At 54.5% G+C, this 25,559-nt stretch overlaps 7 protein-coding genes across 7 annotated transcripts; all 7 read left to right on the top strand.

Moving 5' to 3' along the window:
- Nucleotides 1-1,486: 1,486 nt before the first annotated feature.
- Nucleotides 1,487-1,954, top strand: JKF63_00430 (uncharacterized protein; the record flags this gene model as incomplete). Its single annotated transcript, XM_067896481.1, has 1 exon — nucleotides 1,487-1,954. One exon carries the CDS (start codon nucleotides 1,487-1,489, stop codon nucleotides 1,952-1,954), a length of 468 nt encoding a protein of 155 aa, XP_067752638.1.
- A 2,588-nt stretch (nucleotides 1,955-4,542) lies between these two features.
- JKF63_00429 (uncharacterized protein) lies at nucleotides 4,543-5,205 on the top strand (the record flags this gene model as incomplete). The annotated part of the gene is made up of 1 exon (XM_067896480.1): nucleotides 4,543-5,205. The coding sequence occupies one exon, from the start codon at nucleotides 4,543-4,545 to the stop codon at nucleotides 5,203-5,205; it is 663 nt and encodes a 220-aa protein (XP_067752637.1).
- A 1,488-nt stretch (nucleotides 5,206-6,693) lies between these two features.
- Nucleotides 6,694-7,356, top strand: JKF63_00428 (uncharacterized protein; the record flags this gene model as incomplete). Its single annotated transcript, XM_067896479.1, has 1 exon — nucleotides 6,694-7,356. The coding sequence occupies one exon, from the start codon at nucleotides 6,694-6,696 to the stop codon at nucleotides 7,354-7,356; it is 663 nt and encodes a 220-aa protein (XP_067752636.1).
- Nucleotides 7,357-9,657: 2,301 nt separating this feature from the next.
- Nucleotides 9,658-11,640, top strand: JKF63_00427 (uncharacterized protein; the record flags this gene model as incomplete). The annotated part of the gene is made up of 2 exons (XM_067896478.1): nucleotides 9,658-11,200; nucleotides 11,231-11,640. 2 exons carry the CDS (start codon nucleotides 9,658-9,660, stop codon nucleotides 11,638-11,640), a joined length of 1,953 nt encoding a protein of 650 aa, XP_067752635.1.
- A 1,496-nt stretch (nucleotides 11,641-13,136) lies between these two features.
- JKF63_00426 (uncharacterized protein) lies at nucleotides 13,137-14,480 on the top strand (the record flags this gene model as incomplete). Its single annotated transcript, XM_067896477.1, has 1 exon — nucleotides 13,137-14,480. One exon carries the CDS (start codon nucleotides 13,137-13,139, stop codon nucleotides 14,478-14,480), a length of 1,344 nt encoding a protein of 447 aa, XP_067752634.1.
- A 2,071-nt stretch (nucleotides 14,481-16,551) lies between these two features.
- On the top strand, nucleotides 16,552-17,889 carry JKF63_00425 (uncharacterized protein; the record flags this gene model as incomplete). The annotated part of the gene is made up of 1 exon (XM_067896476.1): nucleotides 16,552-17,889. The coding sequence occupies one exon, from the start codon at nucleotides 16,552-16,554 to the stop codon at nucleotides 17,887-17,889; it is 1,338 nt and encodes a 445-aa protein (XP_067752633.1).
- A 3,258-nt stretch (nucleotides 17,890-21,147) lies between these two features.
- JKF63_00424 (uncharacterized protein) lies at nucleotides 21,148-22,608 on the top strand (the record flags this gene model as incomplete). Its single annotated transcript, XM_067896475.1, has 1 exon — nucleotides 21,148-22,608. The coding sequence occupies one exon, from the start codon at nucleotides 21,148-21,150 to the stop codon at nucleotides 22,606-22,608; it is 1,461 nt and encodes a 486-aa protein (XP_067752632.1).
- Between the last annotated feature and the right edge of the window lie 2,951 nt (nucleotides 22,609-25,559).

Below are 25,559 nucleotides of genomic sequence, written 5' to 3'. Positions count from 1 at the left end.
CACAGAAGAATGCAAGGGTCTGGAGTTACGGTGGATAAGAGAGAGAGAAGCAGGTGCCGGAGTGTACCACTTCCCCCTCTCCCTGAGCGGTGCACTTCTCTGATGGGATACACCACCGCACACAAATATCAGTAGCGCGTCGCCGCAGGAAGTCACTTCTCCGGCACCCAGGCGCAGGGCTCTGTGAGAGGATGCAGCCTTTTCAAGTGTCTGACAGCGAGGGTGTGAGTGCGGTCTCACAACGTGTGCGCCTGTTCACCACTTTAGTTAACTTTTGTTTCTCGTACATTTGTCTCGGCTGTCCTTGTTGAGCTTCGCCGAGAGTTTTGTCGTTAATTTGCGGTGTTTTTTTTTGCTCTTCCGCGGTTTCTGTTAACTCTGTGTTTCGTTGTTGCTTTCGTATGGGTTGGTTAAACTCCCGCAGACAGGAGATCAAAGTGAGGGTGGCTATCGGACGGCCTTTGCTCCGTACTCTTCCACTCCTTCGCCCAGACTCTCATTGTACGCGTACGTACATCTGCACGATCATCTGCGCAATACACTTGAGATATTGATATGCGTCTCTTTCGACCCGTGTGTGTGTGTGTGTGTGTGTGTGTGTGTGTGGTTGTGCGATGTGCTGTGAACATGGGTTTGATCTCGGTATGGGCGTGTACTTTCCCTTCTTTTGTGCGTGTGGTCTTTACTCTCGTTTTCTTGGTATTTGACCTGTTCTTTTTTTGGGACACCACAATATTCGATCGTTGCACGTTCCAGTCTTGGTGGCCTCTCCCCCGATTGTTTTTTTTTTTCGACTTGGCCTCTCGCTCGCTCGCACGCTGCTTTTCGTTCTCCTCATCCTTGGATTCGACTGGACATGCCATGGGGAGGGCGAGGGAGAGTTCGCGTGGCAGTTGAACAGAGACAACGTCACTGGTGGTTGAGCGCAGGTGAGAGTGACGAGAGAACTCCATCTCTTCCCTCGCGTTGTTGTCGGGAGATACACGCAACCTGTATGCCTGACTATATTTTTTGAAAGCTGGGGGCCCTCGGATTCTCTCTGTGGATGTTCCTCAGTTGATCTGGGTGGGTACATCCTTTCTAATTCAAGAATCTTAGTAATTCTCTCCCCCTCCCCCTCCCCCTTTTCTCCTGTCACACCTCTCTTTCTTGCACATCTGGCTGCTGCTGCAACCAGGATTGTAACTCACTCATCTGAGCTTTTCACCTCCCCCTTCCTCCCCCACACATACACATAAACACACACAGTTGGCAACCGCAAAGCCTCTACCGAACGCCTACTTTACACTTTCCGTCCAAACAAACTTCTTATCTTCGAAGAATTTTTGTTCTCTTCACTTCACTTCCCGTACTTCATCGCCGTCTTGCTATGCAGCATTAGCCGGACGCCCTCGTCGCGGTCTCTAATTGTTCCCACTCACATTTTTGAGAACATATATTTATATTATTCCCTCACCACAAATTTGTTTTTCCACGGTAGTTACGGATGTGGAGTCCCATCAGCAAAAAGAATTTTTTCGGCATCGAAGACGAGACGCTCTCCCCCTTTTTCCACCCCTTCACCGGTTCACACCTGGGTCAAATGTTCAATCTCTTCTTTTCCACTCGGTCACGCGGTTCGTGGATTCCAGCTGTGGACATCTCAGAGCAGGACGACGGCTACACGCTCGTGGCTGACTTGCCGGAGGTGAAGAAGGAAGACGTGCGCGTCTACACGGAGAGTGCGAACGTGGTCTGCATGTCTGGTAACCGCAAGCGCATCACGAAACCGGCAGACAACCAAATGCTCTTTGCAGAGCGCGGCTTCGGTCACTTCGAGCGCTGCTTCGAGCTTCCCACCCCAGTCGACACCAAGAATGTCAAGGCCACCTTCTCCGAATACAAGCTGAACGTGACTATTCCGAAGCTGCGCAACTCCGATTCTCGCGCGTCCAGCCCCATACCCATTGACTGAAGGTATCGTTGTGAGGGTGAGGCAGCGAACCGTACGAGAATGGATTCATGGAATTAGCAGGGATGCCTTGTGTGTGCGCACCTCAGCTGCCGTGACTGGATGTGAGACCTCGCATACGCGCTCGAAGCGTATCGTTTTCCTTCTTTGCTTTTGCTTTCCGGGTTGACAGGCTCGGGCACCAGTCTCAGACAGCAGTTTGACATCTCACGAGTCCGCGGCAGGCGATGCGGCACCCACTGACAACAGCGCCTGGGCGGCGATCACCCCACACCACATAACAAAAACAATGTTTCTGTGAGATGGAAGGAAACGCCCCTCATTCGCTTGCATGCGGGTGCCTGTCAGTGATTCGGGACCACTGCAGCAGTGGATAGCTAGTAGTGGCAAGATGGAGTGCAGATGGTGTGCTGCCTTACTACTGGGAGAGAATTTCTGTGCTCCCCCCCCCCTCTCCCCCCAATATTTTTCCAGAGCCGCCGCCACATCTTTTTTTTTTTTGCTACTTTTCGTGAGAGCAGCTGACACTGCGTTGTGCACGATTACGCTAAGCAAACTTTGCAGAACGGCTCCGTGCTCCGCACATTACCGCATCTCACGCTATGGTGCCTCTCGCCCAGCAACTTGATTTACACGTGTGTTGCGGATGCGGCATGGAGCTTCCTGAAAGGGGCGACTTGGGTTGGCCCTCATGTCACTCGGACAAGCGAAACCGTGATTTTTTTTTTCTCTGCGCACCGGTTCTCTGCTTATCTGCAGACCCACTTTTTTTTTCTCGAGGCATCCACGGTCTTGTCGAAGGCATACGAGTCATGGAAAAGACGCAATGGCCCCTCCAGTTACAGAATTACAGCAGCGTTCTACTACTCGCTGCACATCCGGGCGAGTTGTCCAGGCGTGTCTCCTCTTACGCTATCAGTGTAGCTGATCAATAGTGACAGCGAACTGCCCCAGACAGCAAAGGCTGCATCCTCTCACAGAGCCCTGCGCCTGGGTGCCGGAGAAGTGACTTCCTGCGGCGACGCACTGCTGATATTTGTGTGCGGTGGTGTATCCCATCAGCGAAGTGCACCGCTCAGGGGGAGGGGGAAGTGGTACACTCCGGCTTAGGCCTGAGAAAGCACGAAGTATGTGTATGAACCGGGTTTTGTTGTTCGCGAGTCCGCATTTAACAGTGGCCGTAGGTGCCTTTCTCTGCGCGGTCTCGAATTGAGGTCGTTTCTATCACTCCCGCACTCTTTGTACCCGACAGCGTTTGCCACATTGCATATCAGGTCGTAGTGATCACTCTTCTCATGCGCATCTGCCACCGTAGTCAGTTTTTTTCGTCATGGCCGTTTGTTGTTGGCGCACTCAACGTTCACCATTGATCTACCAGTGCTCGCATGTGCCTCACAGAACAGCCATTTGGATCACCTAGGTTTAAGCGCTTCCACTCTTTGTTTTTACCCCCTTTTATCTTCTTTCACTGCCCTTCTTCCTCCTCTTTCACAAAATCAATGTGCCTCTCCAGTGTTTTTTTTTTCTCCCTTCCCTTCCATTTTCATGCGCGCCTTGTGATGTCTCCTCTCCGCTAATGCTTTCTCTCACTTTTCCCTATTCTCACCCTCCGGTGTCGCGTGTCTGTGGGACACTACGTTTGTCGATGAGGTCTGGCGGTGCGGCGATTTCTCTCTTGGGCTTGAAAATATCCTTTTTATTGGTTCCACTTTTTACGTCCATGCGCTCGTAACTCTCGTGTGATTTTGGCGCCTCTGCAGTGGCGTGTGCGTTTGAGAGAGAAGCGATGTGAGGGATACGTAGGAGGAGGAGAAGGGGGAGGTGGCCTAGCTGTGGAGGGTGTATAGCCCCCCCCCCCTACCCTACCCACCGATGCTTCACGTTTTCATGAGGTTTACTTGCTCATCAGAGCAAGAGGCGCTGAGGCGAATTCAGTGCGTTTTTCCGCGGCAGCAACAGGAGCAGTTACGCGGTGCAGAGGGACACAGAAAACCGAGACGAAAGGCGCACACTCCCCCCAAAAGGAGAAAACGACACCACTTGCTCGTGGGTGCATTGGTGTAGAAAAAGCGAAGTTTTTTTTGTGAATACTCTTTTCCAGGCAACAGAGAACCGATGTTAGGCGAATGCTGACGTGCTTTGTTGACACACCAAGTCTACACCGCTGCACCGTAGCTGGCCTTTTCTGTTGACGCGCTGAGTGGGCCTGCGGTGTTCACCTATGCGTGTGTGCAGGTGAAGGGTTGGGGCTTGTGTTTGTCCCTCACCCCCATTTCCATTGGGCATTTATCATAATCTTTTCTGCTTCTATTGCTCTTCTTTTCTCTTCTTCCAACGTTCGATTGGATGCATTTTAACCTTTCTGCGCACCGGTTCTGTCTGCGCTGTCTCATCCCCGCATGTGTCTCACGTACGCTACCGATTTTCACATACACATGCACACGCCCATTACCGTATCCGCTGCGCCATATACTCGGCGTGTGCACGTCTCTCTCTTTTTCTGCTGGCGTCAACTTTTTTGTCACGCCTTTTTTTCTTCTACCCATAACCGCACTCCTTTCCTGTGGTCTACAGGAGCGTAACTAGGCAAGATGCCGAAGGGTAACAACGCGATCCCCCATGTTCACCAGAAGAAGCACTGGAACCCGTGCTCTTCGCAGAAGGGTAACGTGAAGGTTTTCCTGAACCAGCCGGCTCAGAAGAACCGCCGTCGCCGTCTGCGTCTGGTGAAGGCCAAGAAGGTGTTCCCCCGCCCGCTGAAGGCGCTGCGTCCTCAGGTGAACTGCCCCACGGTGCGTCACAACATGAAGCGTCGCCTGGGCCGCGGCTTCTCGCCGGCTGAGCTGAAGGCTGCCGGCCTGAACCCTCAGTACGCCGCCACGATCGGAATCCGCGTGGACAGCCGCCGGAAGAACAAGTCCGAGGAGGGCATGAACGTGAACGTGCAGCGTCTGAAGACCTACATGAGCAAGCTTGTGCTGTTCCCAGTGAACCACAAGAAGGTACAGAAGGGCGAGGCGTCTGAGGAGGAGGTGAAGACGGCGACCCAGGACCGCTCTCGCTTCGGCGATGCCGCGGTCGGTGCCGTGGTGTTCCCGTCTGCAGAGGCCCCGCGCGCCGTGTCTGGCGAGGAGAAGTCGAAGAACGTGTACGCCTTCCTGAAGAAGAACCACTCTGCCGTGCGCTTCTTCGGTGTCCGCTCGGCCCGTGCCGCGCGCAAGGAGGCTGCGAAGGATGACAAGGTCGGCAAGTAATGTGCGCCTGCGCTTGTTCGCTGGCGGTCGCTCATCGTTCTCTGATGTCTCTTCAGCAGCGCTGCGGCTCACCTCCAGTGTGTGTTCGCATCACATCGCCCGTGATACCAAAAGAAAAGGGGATGTCTCTTGTTATCACTCCTCTCCGCGTACCTGCTTCACCACGCGGCGAATATGTGCGAGCACCGTCTCTTCGCGTGTTTCTTGCTGGAGGGGGGGGGGCATCGCACCTTTTCTCGTTTCATCTACGTCGTAGCTCTCACTTGTGTCGGGCAAGTCACCAAGGACCGGGTGCTCTACAGTAAATGAAGTGCGTCCGTGTGTCTGCGTTGCGTACCGGCTCTCTCTTATCCCTCCTTTTTTTTTGTTTCCGTGCTTTTCTCATGATTTTGTTTCGACTCAAAGACTAACTCAAGAAAAACAGACAACGAAGGGGGAGGAGGTGTTCTGCGGTGCGAAGGTGCTGCTGGAAGGTCTCGTGAGACGGTCTGTCGGGTGGGTTGGGCGGGTCGAGGGGAGGGGAGGGGGCGAGAGCGGAATGTCAGCGGGGTGGGCGAATGTCCAAGTGGAGGAGATGAGACTGACTGGCCATCTCATCTCTGCTTCCAGCTGGCTGGGGCACCCCTTTTTTCCTCCCTCTTCTTGAGCGCCCGTCCATCTCTCCCTCTGTGATTCTGGCTGTCTCTCCTTGCAGGTTCTTGCTTCCGTCGTGACACCCTGTGTCTTTATGGAGGCTCTTCTCTTTTTTCGGGAGAGTCGACGCGGGAGGTGAAGACGCACATGGTATGCAGGAGGGAGGGGGGGGCAGATTAGGTCAACGAACGCCTATAGTTCACAGAGGGGGGGGGGAACCAACCCCCTGTCACTCTCCTCGCTCTTCTTTGAACGGAAACGAGAAGGGTGGTGGTGATTTGAGCAGCAGACGTCCTGAATGCGACTTAGCGCTCTTCTCCTCCCCCCTATCTCCAGTAGCTAATGTGATAATCGTCACACGTGAGCGCATGTTACGTATCGATTCAAGTACCGTCCAGCACTCTGTCGCACTGATGTCCCCGTAGCCGCACGCTTGTTTCGCGACTGCTTCCACTTTTGTCCTCTTTTCCTTTTCCTTTCTCCCTCATTTATTTCATGTTGTGGTGTGTGTGTGTGTGTGTGTGTGTGTTTCTGCCACACCTGGGGAACCTGCTCTGATTCCCCTCCTTTGTTGCTCCCATCCTCACGCCCTGCACCTTCCCGCACACTTATACGCACTGGTGCCACATTCCTGACCACGTCCCCTTATTCCCACGTACTTTCGTGTGCTTCGTGCTTCGTCTTGCACGCACGCACGCACAATCCCACGCTTGCGGCACGCGACACCATCGACGGCTCGTGTGCACCGCTGGTGTTCATCTCATTCGTGTGATGACATTTTGTTTTTGATGCGTTCGCGTTCGATCTTTTTTTTCCCGTTTCCGTGCAGCATATAACAACCTCTAACTAGGCAAGATGCCGAAGGGTAACAACGCGATCCCCCATGTTCACCAGAAGAAGCACTGGAACCCGTGCTCTTCGCAGAAGGGTAACGTGAAGGTTTTCCTGAACCAGCCGGCTCAGAAGAACCGCCGTCGCCGTCTGCGTCTGGTGAAGGCCAAGAAGGTGTTCCCCCGCCCGCTGAAGGCGCTGCGTCCTCAGGTGAACTGCCCCACGGTGCGTCACAACATGAAGCGTCGCCTGGGCCGCGGCTTCTCGCCGGCTGAGCTGAAGGCTGCCGGCCTGAACCCCCAGTACGCCGCCACGATCGGAATCCGCGTGGACAGCCGCCGGAAGAACAAGTCCGAGGAGGGCATGAACGTGAACGTGCAGCGTCTGAAGACCTACATGAGCAAGCTTGTGCTGTTCCCAGTGAACCACAAGAAGGTACAGAAGGGCGAGGCGTCTGAGGAGGAGGTGAAGACGGCGACCCAGGACCGCTCTCGCTTCGGCGATGCCGCGGTCGGTGCCGTGGTGTTCCCGTCTGCAGAGGCCCCGCGCGCCGTGTCTGGCGAGGAGAAGTCGAAGAACGTGTACGCCTTCCTGAAGAAGAACCACTCTGCCGTGCGCTTCTTCGGTGTCCGCTCGGCCCGTGCCGCGCGCAAGGAGGCTGCGAAGGATGACAAGGTCGGCAAGTAATGTGCGCCTGCGCTTGTTCGCTGGCGGTCGCTCATCGTTCTCTGATGTCTCTTCAGCAGCGCTGCGGCTCACCTCCAGTGTGTGTGCTCTTCACGGTTGCCTCCACCTATCTGGATTTGGTGCTTGTGGGGTACGCGTTACGTGCGGCACCGTTCTCGGGTTGTATAGTTGCACTCTTTTTTTTTGTTTCGTTATTTCTCTCGTGAAATCCCCTGGTGGAAGAAAAAAAAAACAGCGTGAAGCCCAGGCGGCTGAGCGAACTGCAATCATCGACGTGGGTGTCAGGAAGACCTCCTCTTTTTTCTGACTTGCCCGAGGCGTCTGTTTGTCCCTTCTCTCCTCGAAAGACATGCTTGGCTACTCGTGCGCGTGTATCTCAGTACCACGTGCCGAGCAGCAGAGTCAAGCCCTCATTTTTCAGGAGTATCTTTCACGGATGTTGAGGAAGAGGCAGTACAAGAGCAGCGCAGCGCAGCGCCCCTGCTGTTCGCGCTGCGTTCATTGCTTCTGAGTGCACGTGGGCGCACGTCCGATGTCTTGAGGAGGTGTCCCCTACATCCCCCCCTCCCCTCTCCCCTGCACCTCCTCCTCGTTTTCATCTCCTAATGTTTCTCACCCCATCTCTTCGCTTAGCTTTTCGTCTCGTGTCCTCTCGTGGCATCCCGGCCTTCTTGCCGGAATTTGCCATTGTGTGTGCGTGTCGTCGTGTTGTGTCCGGTCGCTGCTGCTGTGCACTCGTCGTTGGTCGTAGTGAAACCGCGCGCGTGTGTGTGTAGGCGTACGCGCACGGGCTTCGTTGTTGTGCCGTTCTCTCTATCCACGAACGTATCTTTAGACTAGTTCCCTTCCTTCGTGTTTCGTTTGGAATCTCTGCGCACACCCTGAGCTGCACCTGCTAACACGCGCTCGCAAATGTGCCTGAGCACCCCTTGTCTCTCTCTCTCTCTTTCCTTCAGCTTGCCTGCCTGCCTTCCCTTCGTTTAGCCGCACATCACTTTGATTAGGGGCCCTTGGCCAGCCCACCTTTTGTTACTTTTGTTTTCTCGGGTATCGATATCGGATAAGCCCCCTCCGTCCATCGACATTTTCCATCTACTCACGTGCACACTCGTCCGGCGACCCACACGGACACATTTGCATCAGTGACTTGAAGTCGCCTCTGCCAGACCCAGCTCCTTGCATTGTTGCATCCGATACTCTGCACCGCTGAGTCCCCCCCCCCTCCCCCGTCGCCTTTGTGTCAGGGACTCAACCTTCCGCCGTCTTCACGGCTTCCACCTCGTTAGTTTGGCGTCTCCGCTGGGGATATCAATGCAGCGCTTCAGTTACTTGCTGATCAATGATAGTGACTCGGACAGCTCCGAGACTGCGACTGGGCGCGCGGGACGGACCGCCAATGACGCCGATGCCTCTCCACAAGGATCTGCCGCTGACGAGCACGCAAACCATGACACCGCTAATTCTTCGCAGCGAATGGCTATGAGCGCCACACCAACAGCAGAACCACTGGCAGCCGTACCGTCGGCTCACGCTGTGGCCAACGAAGGATTTTCCACGTCTACGCACCTCCTCTTGCCGCCTTCTTCACCCGAGACCAACGCACAAGACGATTTGATGGGGTACCACGACTCTTCGCCGCCGCCGCCGCAACACCACTCTGACTCTTCCAGCGCACAGGCGAAGTCCGCGCCTAATTCTCTTCCACAGGAGGATGGCGTTGATGCACAGTGTGTCCTGCCCGGGCTCGCGCACGCCATGGCCATAATGTCAGCCGATACAGAGGAGGCCCCTTGCCATGCCGGAGCGGTGCCTTCCGACCCGGAACTCATTCGAAAGGACTTGATGCCGCCTCCAACTGCTGCCGCGTGTGGCTCACCGTTGGCGGCACCGTCGGAGGGGCGTACCCCAACCGCCTCCTCGGACACTTTCGTTGCGACCGTACAGGAAGAGCAGGAAGCTCAATCGAGAGAGCAGGCAGGCGGTTTTTCACAGCACACCACCAGGCCCTCTTCAGCGGCTGCGCCCTCTCTTCACGGTGACTCGAGGAAGCACCAGAGTGGCTCGGTAGGGTCCAACTCGCAGAGGGGGGAGGCTGCGGCTGTGGGCGATACCGTAGCTGAGGGTGGTTCGCCGTCTGTCGCAAGACCCACCACGAATGCGGTGCCGCTCTCTTCCTCCGTTACTAGTCTGCAGCCAAGTGCCACAAGCACTCTCTTACGTGCCCGAGGGGCGGCGGCCCCCCAGAAGGCCTCTGCCCTCTGTGGGTTCCTCTCTTTCTGCAAACCGAAGAGGAAGCCAGCGATGACGTCGCGCCCAACCCCGCTCCCGGCCCTAGCGGCGGAGAATGCGATCGGCAACACCGAGGTGCAGGCTCCCCCTGCAGATTCCGCGGGGCAAGTTTCAAGCATACTTGCCCCGGTAGTTGCCTCCCCCTCTTTCAGGCACACGTCAGCGCCTTCAAGCGAAAAAAACTCTGCAGTGTTACAGGATAATGAGGTCAACCAAGTGCAGGTTGCGGTGTCTCCGCTCAATCACGAGTTTGCTGCACGCGCCTCTGCTGAACCGCCGGTACCCGTTGCAACTCTTCCTTCCAAGGCAACACACAACGGGCTATTTGGCGGTGACGATGCTCAAGGCACTGGGGACGGTGGTGCCTTGACGCACAGGACATCGTCACGATCCACCACTTCACAGGGCGTGGATGTGGCTCCAGAGGAGTCAGGGGAATCGATGAGGATGCTTGCAGGGTTGGAGAAAGCACAAGGTCAGGCCCCCGAGGATTCCTCGGTGAAGCACGTAAAGAAGGTGGTACGGCGCCATTCGAAGCAGCATGCAGACAAGAAGTACAACACGGCCGTGTCGGAGAACTTGGAGAGGCCACCTGACAAGAGTGAGGGCGTGCCGCAGTGTGCTCTAGCCGAGGGAGTTCCTTCGGCGAGGACGTCCGTGCCCCCGTCCTCCCAAGACCCTCTCAGCGAAGGGAAAGTCATGTCGTCGAAAGTGGCATCCGCTGCCGCTTCCATCAAAGCTAGACAGACGCCCTCACATGCGGTAGCGGCTCGACCGAGCAGTCCTGCCTCAGACAGCCGCGGTGGGACGTATACCGAATCCGGTTCTTCCTCGTACATTCACTCCAGCCGCCCCAGGGGCTCGCGCAGATCCGAGGTGTCGAGCACGGCATCCACAAGTCTTAGCTTCGCACAGAGACAGCGGGTTTCAGGTGCCCCGCTGCGACACTCGTCAAAGGTGTCCACTGCGCCGTCTCGAGTACGTAGTGCCCACGATGCCTCCTTAGCCTCCCACCAGAATCACAAATTGACTAGCTTTTTGCTTCAAGAGGAAGAGCACTTATTGCGTATGCCAGCGTACCAGCGGCGTGTTCTGCTTGATTTGCGCGCGCGAGAGCGGCGCGACGCTGAGGAGGCGGCGAGGGAGTGGCGCCACCTCACTTTCCGACCTCACATACACAGTAGCCCGTACAACATCGGCGCCGACGCAATGCGGGCCGTGGTGACGGGTCGCAAGCACTCTCCTTTGGCTAGCGCGCACGAGTCGCCCACGTACTCCCCTGTATCTGGCTTCTGGGAGCCCTCCCCGGGTCGCTACCAGATTCACCGCATGTCCCCGCGTCTGCTGGAGCCGCGCTGTACACCAAAACAGCCGGCGCCGCCGACGTTTAAACCTGTCATATCCCAGTACGCCAAGTCCTCAGTAAAGCCCGCGTGTAGTGTGTTCAAGCGACTGTACCGGCCCCGCAGCCTCTCGCCGCCAGCAGTGGGTGACGGCTTCACGCACAGGCCGAACATATCGCAACTGGCGCGTCAGCTGTACGAGCATAACCCAGGTGACCGCCTCTCTCATCGTTATTCAGAAGACGACGTCGCAGCTCCGCACTCCATGTCCGTGTTTGATCGCCTCTACCGTATGCGCAAGTCCCCCAGCTCCGGCCGTTCTACGAGCCCTCGTTGTTCTGTCGCACCCACACAGTCTTTCCGGTCTCGGAGCCCTGAGATGGAAGTCAGCCAGTCCGCGATGCGGCCGAGGCAGACACTCCAGGACCGTCCCTACCGTAACGATCGACCTCGAGGGCACGAGAGCCACTCCCCTTTTCACACGCGCGAGGAGATCCACAGCGACGATGGTACCGAAGATGTGAAGGCGAAAGACAGCAACGGCGGCGACTTGTCGTTGTCGCAGTTGTCCTTCAACACGAGGGATGCGGTGATGACATCAACCAGCCTCCATCACTTCCCCAAAACCCAAATCGAGGTTGAAGCTGCATAGCCCTCACTTGTGTGAGGAGTTTTAGGATATATAGCACTTGAGGGGAATGCCGATGGTTGGTGTTCACAGTGCCCGACCCAGGTATATATATATACATATATATATTTCGGCAGTTGAGCTCCTCTTCATATAAGGGGGTTGTCAGGGTGGCAAACTTGAGATCCTTCCTTGAGATCTTTTTTTTTGCCTTTTTTGTTCCCTGTGCACCATACACACCGGCGTCTTCGTGTTACCCCCTCTGTTGGCTGAAGCCTATTGTTCGAAACGTCTTTCAACTTCTCGCTGCCCCCCCCCTCTTCTCCCAGTCGAAAAATAGAAAAAACAAAGTCTACGCTGCTTCCCCCACCCCTTTGACTGGGAGGGGTGGGGCGGCTGTTTGTGTGTGTATGTGACTTAGATGAAGCGGCGAGCTTGTCGGGGCTCTTGATGGCACCATCTCCCCCTCCCTCTCACTCTGTACCTGTACTGATGCTCAACAACAAAGAGGATAAGACTGAAGAATTCAGATACTTCCGCGTACTTGTGTATACATTTGCAGACGTTTCTCTTTTTGAGGTTTCCGTGTAGGCCATGCCTTGAGCCTCCTGAAAATGACACCATTCCCCCCCCCCCCCCGCATATATCCCCCCCCCTTGGGGATGAACGCAGCTTTATTATTTTTATTCGATCTTGCTTCTCCTGGCCATCGTTTGTATGTTATGTGCTCTTGTATGTGTGCCTGTTTGTCCTGCGTCGCTGCTTCTTACTTCCAACTGGTTCTTTCGTGAGCCGCTCCGATGGGAGCCCACCCTTTTCCATGAACTCCACTCGAGGACTGTTCTCAATTACTCGCTATGAATTTCATTCTCTATCGTTGCGGTACTGTTCTTCGCTCAGCATCCACTACATTCTTCAGGCTCGAATCCTGGAATCAAACGTACAAAACTTGTTATATATATATATGTTTTTTTTTCCTCCGCGAAAGTGTAATCGTTCTCACTCATGAAGCACACGCGTGCGAAGCAGCCATTGGTCTGAAGATACTCCACAGCTATTCTCCCCGGAGAGGGGGGAGGGAGGGGAGGGTCAACAAAGTCATAAAGGCTCTTGCGAGGCTTTCCTTTGCGCCCCGTCCCTCCTCCGCTGTGCGCGCTCAAGGCGAGGATCATGTCTCAGGTGTGGAATCAAGCAGCCGGGGCGCTCATAGTCCCCCCACGTTTCAGACACTCATGTATTTCTTCTTTACTCCCTCGGTGTGTTGTACCTGCTATACTCGTGTTCTCAAGCGCCGGCGGCTGTGGAGTTCCCATCCTCCCCTCCCCCTTTTTTTTTGGATTTCTCCATACACCAGAAGATGTGCACGGGGTACGACGGCTACATTGGGTCTCATTGCTTGCTTCTCTCTTTTTGCTTGGAGCAGCGTGCCGCTGTTCCCTCCCCCCTTCCACACACACACACACACACACACACACAAAGGACGGACGTAAAGCAAATTTCGTTGATGAATAGCAGTAACGATGTCGAAGCATCAGTGCTCCCTGTGCCAGTCGGAGCTGTTGGAGAGTGAGCTGAGTTTCTGCCTTTGCTGCCACGCGGCCGTCTGCGGGAAGTGTACTCGAACCACTTATGCAAACCGCATGAACATTGGCCTCTGTGTGCGGTGCACAGCACCCGATTACGGCTTTGCTTGTGGGCGGTGTCGAAAACACATTTCGTATGGCGCCATCGAGTTTTTCTGCGACATGTGCGCCATCCCTATCTGCTACAACTGTGTGGAGAAAGGAACAAGCTTTGAGTGCGGCCAGCTGAAATGCAGCCTCTGTTGCAAGTGCCCCATGTCACAGGGATTGCGTAATGTGGTGATCCGTCACGAGGTAGATGAAGCGATGCTGCTCCAGCTCCCGATACCGCTCGTCTCACGAGCCGAACCAGTGAGATTGCCATCTCCACAAGCGCGTGCGGCGGCAGCGATGGTGAAGGCGACGATGTGCACCAAGTACCGAAACCTTTTTGGGCAGGAGAAGCTCGGCGAGGGTGCACAGGGTGTCGTCTACAAGTGCCACACGGAGGAGAATGAGGTAGTTGTGGTGAAGGAGATGGTTTTCAATGATACGGATGTCAGCGTATTTGAGGCGCACGCGCGTCAAGTTGAGCGCATGCGCCGGTTAAACCACCCCCACCTAATCCGGTACCTCGACGTCTCGGTCAGAGATGACCCACTGCGCATCTGTGTGGTCATGCCCTTCTACAACGAGGGCGATTTGAAAAAGTTTATCGAAAGACAGCGTGAACCCGTGACAGAGGTGAGGCTCTGTTCCATCGTGCTGCAGATTGCCGGTGCCCTCAACTACTTGCATCGACAGGATCCGCCTCTTGTTCATCGCGACATCAAGCCTGAAAACATCCTGTTGCTCAATAACGAGGAGCAGGTGCTACTGATGGATCTAGATCTCTGTCGAACTGTAGACGTGACGGCCAGCGTCATCAAGAGACGCGAGGTGTCACCGACTTATGAATATCGCGCACCGGAGCTGGAGAAGACCCACGGTGATACCAAAGCGGACGTGTTCAGCCTCGGTGTGGTGATGTTTGTGCTGGCCACACTCCCAGACTTTCCATGCGTGCGCACCGATTCCGGTGAGGCGCTGGTGCTCTCCGCCTCTGAGTGGTCACCGTCGGCCCTAGAGCGCGCTATTCAGCGCGATATAAAGCGAGTACGGCGCTACACGTACTCGGACGAGTTTATCCGCTTAGTGGTGTCGATGCTTGTCCACCAGCCTGCAGAGCGGCCCACGTCGGAGTCGGTTGTTCACCGCCTGCAGAGTATCATGGAGCAACGCTTGATGGAGGGGAAGGAATAATGCCACGGGGTATAGAGAAGGAATCACAGACGACCCTGAGAAGGAGGGGGGGGGCGGGCTAGCTGGCGGTGCACGGTGGTGCCCCCATATCGGTCTCCTCGGCGTGGGTATGCGGGCGTTTGCCCGCTGGCGTGTGTGTGAGGGGCCGTGGAGGAAAGGAGCGAAACTGGGAGGGAGGTAGGAAGGAAAAAGGGACGTGGTAATGGCGGTGGTGCTGGTGGCGAGAAGAGGCGAGCGCGCACACATTTGGGATGACACTTTTACGCTCTTCTTCTCCTCCTTCCCCCCTTCTTTTGTGTGTGAGTGGCGTCACCCTGCTTTTTTTCTTTTCTTTGCTTGCTGTTTTACTGTCTTGATGGTTCTCATGTTGGCATTTTTTGTGTTTGCTTCAGTGGAAGATGGGGGGATGGGCGCATGTCTTTCTGTTTAGTTGTCGTGACCCAGGTTTTTTTTTTTCGAGTCCGTCACGCCGCCATCGCCGCCGTCGATAACTTCAAGACTGATCGAGACACGACCCTGGAATGGGCACAGAGCTCCTCTCTTATCATAGCTGCCCTCCATTTTTTGTTGCTGCTGAACTTCTCCGTATGTCCCAGTGCGATGTGAGCCAGCGTTCATCTTTTTTTTTTCATTTTCCCTTTTGTCTTCCCCCGTCTCATGCAGAAGACACAGGAAGGGAGAGAGAAGAATGTCGTGTGGATTCGCGGGCTTTTTTTTCGTGACACACACACCCACACACAAACACAGTGTGCTCTTCCCCTGCTCCAAGTCTGCCTTTTCCTTTTGGTTGCATACTTCTTCACGAGCGCATAAGTGTTGGGGAATCCACGAATAGGCGCATGCACTTGTGTAAGCTTATCGTTGGACACTCGTTTGCTTGTCTTGATGTGCTTCTGTACTCATATGCTCGTGTCTGTCTCCATTTCCTGGCCGCTTGCTCTGATGACATCGATTGTGTTTCGGAAGGAGCCATTTTTGTCACCCCCACTTCCCCCTCTCCCTTTTCTGGGTGTTGAATCGCTCGCCGTTCGCCGCTTCCCCACGCTCTTCACACTGAATTTTTTTTTCCACACTCTCCCGTACGCGCTATTCTTTTTTCCCCCTTTGTCCACGCCGTGTTCGGTCGTCCCCCCCCCTTCAATTTTGGTATGTTTTGGCTTTGTGGTTCTCTATCGCCCTACACCTGTGCCATGCGTTGTCTTCCGTTAGACACACACACACACGCACGCAAGAGAGAGAGAGAAAAGACGGTCACCTGTCCCAGTGGAAAAAAAAAAGACATGGAGAAACACGAAGACGAGTGAAGCTCGCTCATCCCTCAACGGTTTCAATAGGAGGGAGGACCCTTCTTTGCAGTTACTTCCTCTGGTGAAAGCCAAACTAGTGCGTGGGCTGCGGGGCCATCAACTGCTTCACTGATTGAGGGGAGCCTGGGGGCCACCATTGTGCGGTTTACTGAATGATAGCATGACTGTGATACATCACACAGGCCTTTCTCGCCCGCCTCCCGTTACATGGAACCTCGTGAAGTTGGACTCCGCGCGCTACTTTTTACGGTATTGGATGGGGGGGGAGGGGAACAGCTGCGAGGGGGGAGGGGGAGGGGGGTCCGTGGGAGGGAGGGGGGAAGCTTCTTCCACTTTTCCTAAAGGAGACCCCTTCTCTTCCCCTCGATAACTCGCGCCACATGGGCCCTCTTACTTTCTTGACGAGTCACCCTCCTCTCCCCCCTTCTCAAACTCCACATTCGCTTCTCTAACTCCCTCCCTAACCCTTTTCATATTTTCGTATACAACTATACCGATATGCGTTGCTGTGTGTGGCAAGCGCCCGTCTTACACACCCACACACTAAAAAAAAAGTGTAGGATAAAAATTTTCTCCCATAGTATTCATCTGCTCTTTGCGCTCCTCTTCACTTGATTTCTTCTTTTTGATCCTTCTCTCAATTTTGTGACATCTATTCCCTCATCTGATTTTCAATTCTTCATTTGTCATACGGGGCTCTTCCACCCCCTCTCCTCTCCCCTCCTCCTTTCCCCCCAAACCCCTGCTTTCTCCCAGTCGTCGTCATGTCTGTTGATTTTACCGCCAAGGCTGTCGAGCTTTTTAAGAAGGCCTCGGCTCTAGATAACCACAGGGAATACGAGCAGGCGTACCAGTGGTACATGGAGGCGATTGATGTTTTCATGACGGCCATCAAGTACGAAAACAAGAATCCCACAAAGCAGAATCTCATGCGGAACAAGGTTTCCGAAATCATTGGCCGAGCCGAAATGATCAAAAAGTTTCTTGACGGTCCCAAAGACGTGGATGTTGCCGCCCAGGGCGGCTCCGGCGCAACAGCACAGAAGACTGCGTCTGTCAGCAAGAAAGCAAAGGAGGATGAAGAGGACAAGCAGCGCATGCGCAGCGGCCTCGATGATGCCATTGTCAGAGTGAAGCCCAATGTGCGCTGGGACCAGATCGCCGGCCTCGATGCGGCCAAGCAGGCCCTGAAGGAGTCCGTCATTCTGCCAGCGAAGTTCCCGCAGCTCTTCACCGGTAAGCGCAAGCCGTGGCGCGGTATCCTGCTCTTCGGCCCCCCGGGTACGGGTAAGTCTTACCTCGCCAAGGCGGTGGCGACAGAGGCGGACGGTACCTTTCTCAGCGTCAGCAGCTCCGATTTACTCTCCCGCTGGCTTGGTGACTCAGAGAAGCTCGTGCGCAATCTCTTCGATATGGCTCGAGAGGCGTACAAAAAAGAGAGGAAGCCGTCCATTATTTTCGTAGACGAAATCGACTCTCTGGTGTCGGCCCGGTCTGATAGTGAGAACGACGCGTCGCGGCGTGTGAAGACGGAGTTTCTTGTGCAGATGCAGGGTGTGGGCCACGACGATGAGGGTGTGCTCGTGCTCGCTGCGACCAACATACCATGGTCCTTGGATAGTGCCATACGTCGCCGTTTCGAGCGTCGCATTTACATCCCGCTCCCAGATTCCCAGGCACGCGTGCAGATGTTTAAAATTCACATGGGCGACACTCCTAATACACTCAACGACGCGGACTGGGTGGACCTCGGGAATCGGACGGAGATGTACTCCGGCAGCGATATCGAAAACGTCGTTCGAAACGCGCTAATGGAGTGCGTCCGCACGCTTCAGGTGGCGACACACTTCAAGCGGGTTGTCGGTCCAGACCCACGCGACCCCACGCGCACCGTGAACAATCGTTTGTTACCATGCACACCTGGCGACCCGGATGCAGTGGAAATGTCGGTCGCGGATATCACAGAGCCGCAGTTGCTCATGCCGATGCCGGTGACGAAAGAAGACTTCATCAGAGCTCTGCGGACTAGCAAGCCTTCCGTGAACGGTGAGGACATCGACCGCCACATTAAGTTTACGGCTGACTTTGGCCAGGAGGGCTAAAGCGCAGCCGAGGCGAGGCTAACCGTCTACAAGTGTGTGTGTGTGCGTGTACAAGTAGGGGGCTGGCGTACGCCACAGAGGGGTAAAGGTACACGGAAAGAGACGTCCATACGTGGGAGACCCCGATAGAGGGACAGGGAGGAGGGAGGGAGGGGGGGGGCGTCCTTTCTTCCCCCGTTTGCACAGCGCTCTTTTATGACTTTTTCCTCCTTTTCTGTCCGCCTTTTGCTGCGTCGCCACGCTTCGCGACACGTTGCGCTCGGTCTTCTCTTTCCTCCTGCTACCCCTGCTCCCCCCCATTACTCGTATCGAGTGCGTTGCAATAGTGAAAGGGACGGGAGGGGATGCAGGGGCTCATCGCAGATGAGTTCCCAAACGGGAGCAGAGGAAGAAGGTGGAGTGGTGTAAAATGTTCAGCGGATGAGAGACGTGGGATAAACGGATATCAACGCGTTGGTGCTGCGGTGTACCGCATTGGCCTGTATTCATCACTTCCGACAAGTTTTCTTATCCACCATTATGTTGTTGCTCGTTGTAGCTTATGTTTGTGTTGTTGTCTGTATTGTATTTTGTCTTTTCCCCGCCCTTGTCTCACTTTATCGTTTCTTCTTCAGTGTGCGTTTGTCACCTCGATCGCCTACGCTCCGAATTCAAGAAAACCGTCTCCCCCACCCGAACCGTTTCGCTTCTTCAGTGATGCCCGGTGTGCCCCGCACCTCTTCTGCTTTTCTCCGCTTTTTTCAATGGTGTCATGAGCTTTGTTCGTCGCGTCTCTTCATTCCTCCTCCCCGACGTCTTACCACTGCGTCCGATGGTTTCATCACACGACAGCAGATTGATGGGGGCGGGGACCGCGGTTGCCCCGCTCATTTTTACTGACAATGAAAAGAAGAGCTGGGCAGAAGACGGCATGACTTGGAAAAAGGGTTCTTTGACTATCTTGAAACTTCGACTCGGTTTCTGCGACAATGCGTGGTGGTAGGCACGGGTTCGCGCCTGAGTTTCTGCGTAGCTTCTTTTTTTTTTCGACCCCCGCTGCGCGCGCATGTGAACTGGGCAACTCTATAACTGCGTTCATGCTGGTTTTGTCGGGGGCTCAGAGTCTCTCGTTTTTCTTTTTCTGTGTACGCGTATGTGGACCTGCGGTGATGCACCCCTTTTGGACCCTCCACGTTCAGGAAAAGGCGGCGACAACGAAGAATATGGGAAGAACTGTCTTTGTCATTATGAAGCGGTTCTCTCCACGGGAAATAACAAGAAAAAAGGGACACCATCGTTCTGCTTCGCGGTATTGATATGTCTAGGAGTGCCGTGTCGCATGTAATGGTTGTGTATATATGTGTATGTGCGGGTTTTGTGCTGGCTTGCGTCGTCATCGCTCCTTGTTTTACACTTTGGCGTTTGGGATCAATGGTTCGTTTTTTCTTGTTGTTGTTCGTACGTCTGTATTCTCTCAATTCTTCACCCCTCCTTCCCCCTCTCTCTTTCCCTCATTCATTTTTCTCTCGCTAGGCGTTTCGTGTTTTTTTTTGTGTGTGGTCGCATCTCATTTCCAACAGAGTTGTATGTGCTGTTCCTGTTTTTCTCTTCTGTGTCGTCTTCTTTCGTTGCTTTGGTCCCTCGTACTTCTCCCTCTCTTTTGCTTTCTCAATCTCCCTGCTCCCGCCGAGTTTTTCCAGCGATGCTACAGACATACTCCATATCACTGACGCATTCTGCATGTTGAAGGCATGCCAAATACAGAGCGGCACGCACAAGGAAAACGTTCCCGGAGGGGGTATATATTTTTGCTCTTTGCTCGTTGCATACCTCTCTCCATCCTCCAACTCCACTTGTCACCAGGTGGTGATGGTGGTGGTGGTGGTGATGGTGGGGGCGTACCTCAGCCATGAGGCTATCACAAGGGACCCACTAGCCGCCGCCCTTTGAAAAAAAAGCTGAGCCGTCTCTGTTCTCCTGCCAAAATGCTGAGGCATTTGTGACGTAGACAGCCCCAAGCGCCGACGACGTCGAGAGGTCAGAGCGATGTACCGTATTCGATGTCCGCGGTGTGTGTGTTTGTGTGTGTGTGTGTATCGGGGGGGGGGGCTGTATTGTGGCGCAGCGTCGGAAGCGACTAGGCGAGCGTGCACACGTTTGAATTATGCGAATGAGTGCTAAGAGGTCTCCACATCATCACCCCGAACGCGTCTCATCCAGCGCCTCCACTGCGCGCCCACCGACCGAGGTGCCTGAGTTCCCCCTACACCAGCAAAAATGCATCGCGCGGGTTTACTCCCCTTCCTCCCCCTTCTTCAACAGGATTTGGGTGGTTGTGGGGATGACTTGCAAAGCGGGTGTGAGTCTAGGCCTTGAGGCGTTGCCGGTGTTGGGGCGACTGAGAGTGGCATAACTGTAGCGTGTAGCGCGTGCTGTTTTGCCCTCATGGCGGTGGTCCTGCGCCAAACCGGTGTAGGCCGCGAAGGTTGATTTATGTTGTATTGCGGTATGGAAACCGCAAACATTTCTCTACGTATATACTTGCTGTTGCTTCTCTCTTCCCCCCCTCATCTGTCGTCAGCCGTGCCCATCTTTCGCATTCTCTTTTCCTTTTGGTTGTACTCGACACACATCGATGCACCAAGGTTAGGAGGAGCGCAAGGTGGGGGAGGGCATTGCGGCTCTCGCACGGCTGGATCTCTGACAGAGGCGCTGGCGGGTGGGTGGGGTGAGGGGAGCTCGGCGCTCCTGTCTTGAGGGGGGCTTGCATTCAAGGAGGACTGTTTCATTTTTCTTTTCCGTTCATCCCTCTTCTACTCTCATCATATTTTCAACGAACGCATTCGCGTTGCGTGGGCATACACATCATTCCTTTCTTTCGCTCTTATCACACCCACATCTTCACATCGTGCTAAACCGTTGTTGGATTTACTTCTTGACCCTTCTCTGTGCCCCCCCGCCTCCCCTCGGCCACGTTCTCCGTCGTCATATCTACTAAACCAGTTTTTCGTATCAAGGAAAGTCTAAACTTCATCTGTTCCCCCCTCCCGTCTATTTTCAAACCCCGAATCCCCGTCATCACTTCTCCGTGTTACTGCTATCATCATCAGCAACGCGCGTGTGCATTTGTGTAGCCATCCTCCACTCAACCCCCCTCTCCCCCTCCCCCTCCATCCCTCCCCCCTTCAGAAAGACTCAAAACTCTTTCCTTGCTTTGGTATTTATTTTGGTCGCACGCTTTCAGTATACCGCTCCTTGGAAGAACACACACAAAAAAAAATGGACACTCGTCAGCGCGTCAACAGCAAGATGGTGCCGTCGTACCAGGCGCCACTGTCGCAGGTGACCGCCGCCGACCTGGCAGTGGAACGTCTGCCCGGCGCAAAGTACATGAATCCCTCCAAGAAGCACATTCTCCGTGAGGAGTACCGCGACAAGGTGGAGCACATCATGTACGATCCCCGTCCGCAGGAAAACCTAGACTCCGAGTACCCGGTATCATGCAATAAGCTGGTATGCGAACTGGCTTCCGCCCGCAAGCACCTCCACTTCAACCCGGCCGAGACCTCCATCGGTATCGTGACCTGCGGCGGCATCTGCCCCGGTCTGAACGATGTCATCCGCTCCATCACGTTGACTGGCATCCTGTCCTACCGCGTCAAGCGCGTGGTCGGTTTCCGGTACGGCTACTGGGGTCTTTCGAAGGAGGGCAGCAAAACCGCCGTGGAGCTCTCCCGCACAGATGTGCGTCAGATCCACCGCTTCGGTGGCACAATCCTGGGTAGCTCTCGCGGCCCGCAGAGCGCAGAGGAGATGGTTGACACGCTTGTGCGCATGAAGATCAATATCCTCTTCACTGTTGGTGGTGATGGGACGCAGCGGGGTGCTCTAAAGATCTGCGAGGAGGCGAAGCGCCGTGGCGAGGACATCGCCGTGTTTGGCGTGCCGAAGACGATCGATAACGATCTCGCCTTCTCTCACCGCACCTTCGGCTTCCAGACTGCCGTCGAACAGGCCGTGAACGCCGTGCGCGCCGCCTACGCCGAGGCCGTGTCCCTTAACTACGGTGTTGGTATTGTGAAGCTAATGGGTCGTGAGAGCGGTTTCATTGCCGCCCAAACGGCTGTCGCCAGCGCGCAGGCGAACATCTGCCTCATTCCCGAGAACCCGCTACCGAAAGAGACAGTGATGCGTCTCATTGAACGCCGTCTTCAGCAGTCGCACAACTGCGTCGTGATTGTCGCGGAGGGCTTCGGCCAGGAGTGGGCGACCAGCAATGGCGGCCACGACGCCTCGGGTAATAAAAAACTTGTCGATATCGGTTTCATCCTGAAGAAGGAGGTGGAAGCTTGGCTGCGTGCAAACAAGGAGAAGTTTCCGCATGGCACAGTCAAGTACATCGACCCCTCTTACATGATCCGCGCCTGCCCGCCCTCCTCTAACGACGCGCTTTTCTGCACCTCACTGGCCACGCTTGCCGTGCATGAGGCTATGGCCGGCGCCACGGGTTGCATCATCGCGCTCCGCTACAACAATTACATTCTCGTGCCTATCAAGGCCGCTACGTCGGTGCGCCGCGTCGTCAGCCTCCGTGGCGCCCTCTGGCGCCAGGTCCGTGAGATCACCGTGGGTCTGAGTGACGATGTGCATCAGTGGAACGAACAAGACCTCCGCCGCCATCTGGACTCACTCAACATTGAGCGTGAGCGGATTATTGCTCGCCTGGCGTCTAAAGTGTAGGTGTGCATTGGAATAGGGAAATGTGAAGGAGGGCGGTGTTTGAACCTGCGTAGTTGGAGGGGGGAGGGGTGTAAACAAGGAGGAAGGGAGAGGGAGGGGGGGGGGGCAGGCTAGAGGGCCAGACTTCAATCCCTCCCCCTTCTCCCTTCCTCCCTCCCTCCCTCCCTCCCTCCCTCCCCCCCCCCCCTGCTCCGACTGCACCTTTCCCCGAAATCAGGGGATTTGCTAAATTTGAAAGACGTTGGGTGGGGGGGGGGTGCTATGCCGGAAGGAAAAACAAGGCCAGCAAGTTCAGACCGAAATGTGGAGAAGCCTAGGGGATGTTCTAAGGAGGAGCAATGCGATTCGTGTGTGGTTCACCTCGGACCTGGAAGTCTCAACTGTTGTATCGAGCACGAGTATCAACGAATTGCTTCTGCACATGCACGCGTCACTGGCACCGTCGTACCCTCGGCAACACAAAGCTGATTTCACACACACACACACAATCGTTCGCTCGAGTGCGTTCCCCTTATCGCGACTGCTTCATTTTCGTTCAGGTTTTACGAAAGTGGAGAAAATAGTTATCGGTGTGGTGTCGCCAGTTGTACGTGCTTGTGTACGTCTGGGTGCGATGATGTCACGGCGCGCATGCTTTGCTTGGCAAAGGCTGCTCTTTTTGGCATTAAGACTCTTTTTTTCCCCTTACCATGTTCGGTGCCCTCAGCGCTCTCCTTCGTCCAGTCACCGGCGACTCTTTGACGATTTTTCTTTCCGTTACACTGCGTCGCGTGGCTGGTCAATGCGCGCACTCACGGATATCGGCGCTACAAAATTCCGACTTTTGTAGGAGTCCTCTGTTTTCCGTTTGCTCTTGCCCCGGTTCTCCGCCTCGCTCTTTCGTTTCGCACCCTTTGGCTCATCTCACCTCATTTTCTTTTTTTTTTGGTGCGTGTGTGTTGCATCAGATGTTGAGATTGTGTGTGTGTGTGTGTGTGGTCACACCGGGTTGGTAGACCGTCTCGGTAACGGCGTGACAGAGAGATTTGCTTTTTTTTGGAATGTGTGCCTCTCTCGCACTCTCGCTCTCCAATCTGATCACGCCCCCCTCATCTTTTTTGCTGCTTATTAGTGTGTGTTTTTATCTCAGCATTCGGCGCGTGCGACGCGATTGATGCACACGTCATGAAGGCACGCATACTTGTGCCGAGATGAGAAGGCTACGCGACTGGCTTCACTGACGACATCGCTTCCGCCCTATCACGGAGGAGGCGCGCCCCTCCGCCCCCTCCCCCCTACCCCCTCATCCAAACTTTTTTTTTACTTCAAAAGACTTAATTCACTTTTTCTTCTGTTTTTGTCGTCGTTTTCTCCGCAGCGTTTTTCTTTCTTTTTCGCTTCCCTCCTTTTACTTTATTTCCCATGTGATTTTCAATGTAATGCGTACGCCCTTCTTTCTCCCCATCACCACAATGTTTGCTTTTTCACTTCCTCTTTTGCCCCCCCCCCCACCTTCTTGTTCTTGAGGAGTAGAAGAAGTGAAAAAGGGCACGTTGTTCTCCCCTCCGGAGATCGTTGCCTCTGAACGTTGGGTGGGTGCTCTTGTCTCCTCCCCCTTTCCCCCATCTGTTTCCACAACGACGTATTATGAAGGCCCAACAGCCATGTGATGTAGGACTGCTGGTATCTAAGGACAAGCGCACATCTCGGAACCACATTCCATCCCCCCCCCTCCACACACACACACACACACACACAAATACACACGCGCATGCAAAAGAAAACATTTTCACCCTGTATTCCCTGCCCTACGGGCACACTCTCCATCTCATTTTATATCTTGTTTATATGTTTCAAAGCACTGCGGTGGAAATCTCCCCCCCCTCCCCACACACAGAGGCAGAGAGGGAGGGGAGTGAGGATGCCCTCTCACATCGACGCTTCTAGGACCACAAAAATGAACCTTATCGCTCTACCATCTTTGGACTCCGATCCCTTCACGTTTTTTCTTTGGTTGCTGTGGTTCTTCCGGAGTTTTTATTTATCCCCTTCCCCCTTTTTGACGGTCTCCAACCGTTTTTTTTCCCATCCATGTGTTGATTACGACGAGATGCGTTCAATCTCTAATTTGTTGCGGTGTGGTGTTTTTTTTTGTTTCGTTCTCTTGGTGCGTATTCTGGCCAATGGACGAAGGTGGGCACTCTCAAAACAATAGAGGTGCGCATCGGTCTCTCTTTCCCCACTCCCGATATTATGATGAGAACGAAGAGAAGGCAGCGTCGTACAGTCTGACGCAGAGCCGCACGAGCAGACGCAGTGGATGCACATTCCCTCATACACACTTTGACGCAGTCTGAGATGAACGAAACAAGGGACTCTTACGCAAGAGGCCCCCCCCCCTCCCCACACACACACACACACACTTTGCGTTCCTAATATACACCATGAAAAACTGCGGAAGATGTAACAGTGTAAAACATGCGGAACGCAAAACCGAAAGTGAATGCAGGCACGTCCTCCCCCCTCCCCCCTCCCCTCTCCGTCTCCTTTCTTCACCCCAACACGATTGCTCATAAGTTTCCCCATTTTGTCAATATGCCTCTCTCGTCCACCCACGCGCATCACCCCCTCCCTCTCATCCCCTCGTCGCTGCTGCATACTCGCTCGCACTGCACTTTTTTTCTGTTTTCTTGCCCTTCTTCTTGTTGATGGACGCACATGCGCATATCTGGTGAATTTTTTTAATTATATATTATTTTGGACATGTCCCTCCCCCTCCCCCTGAATGACGCCTCTGCCTCCCTTTAATAGAAAAAATGTTTTTTTTTTCAAATATATTTTATTTTTGTTGATATCAGAAACGAGTATCTTTTTTTTTCTCTCCCCCTTTTTCCGCCTCTGCCGCTTCCTCCTTTACGTTTATTTCCATGTATATTTCTCTGATGCTGCTGAAACTTTCCAAACTGATGCGG

Source organism: Porcisia hertigi, chromosome 36 (genome assembly GCF_017918235.1).
Source record: "Porcisia hertigi strain C119 chromosome 36, whole genome shotgun sequence".
Classification (NCBI taxonomy): Eukaryota; Euglenozoa; class Kinetoplastea; order Trypanosomatida; family Trypanosomatidae; genus Porcisia; species Porcisia hertigi.
Note: the sequence above shows the minus strand (reverse complement) of the source record. Positions and strands in the feature narration are given on the sequence as shown.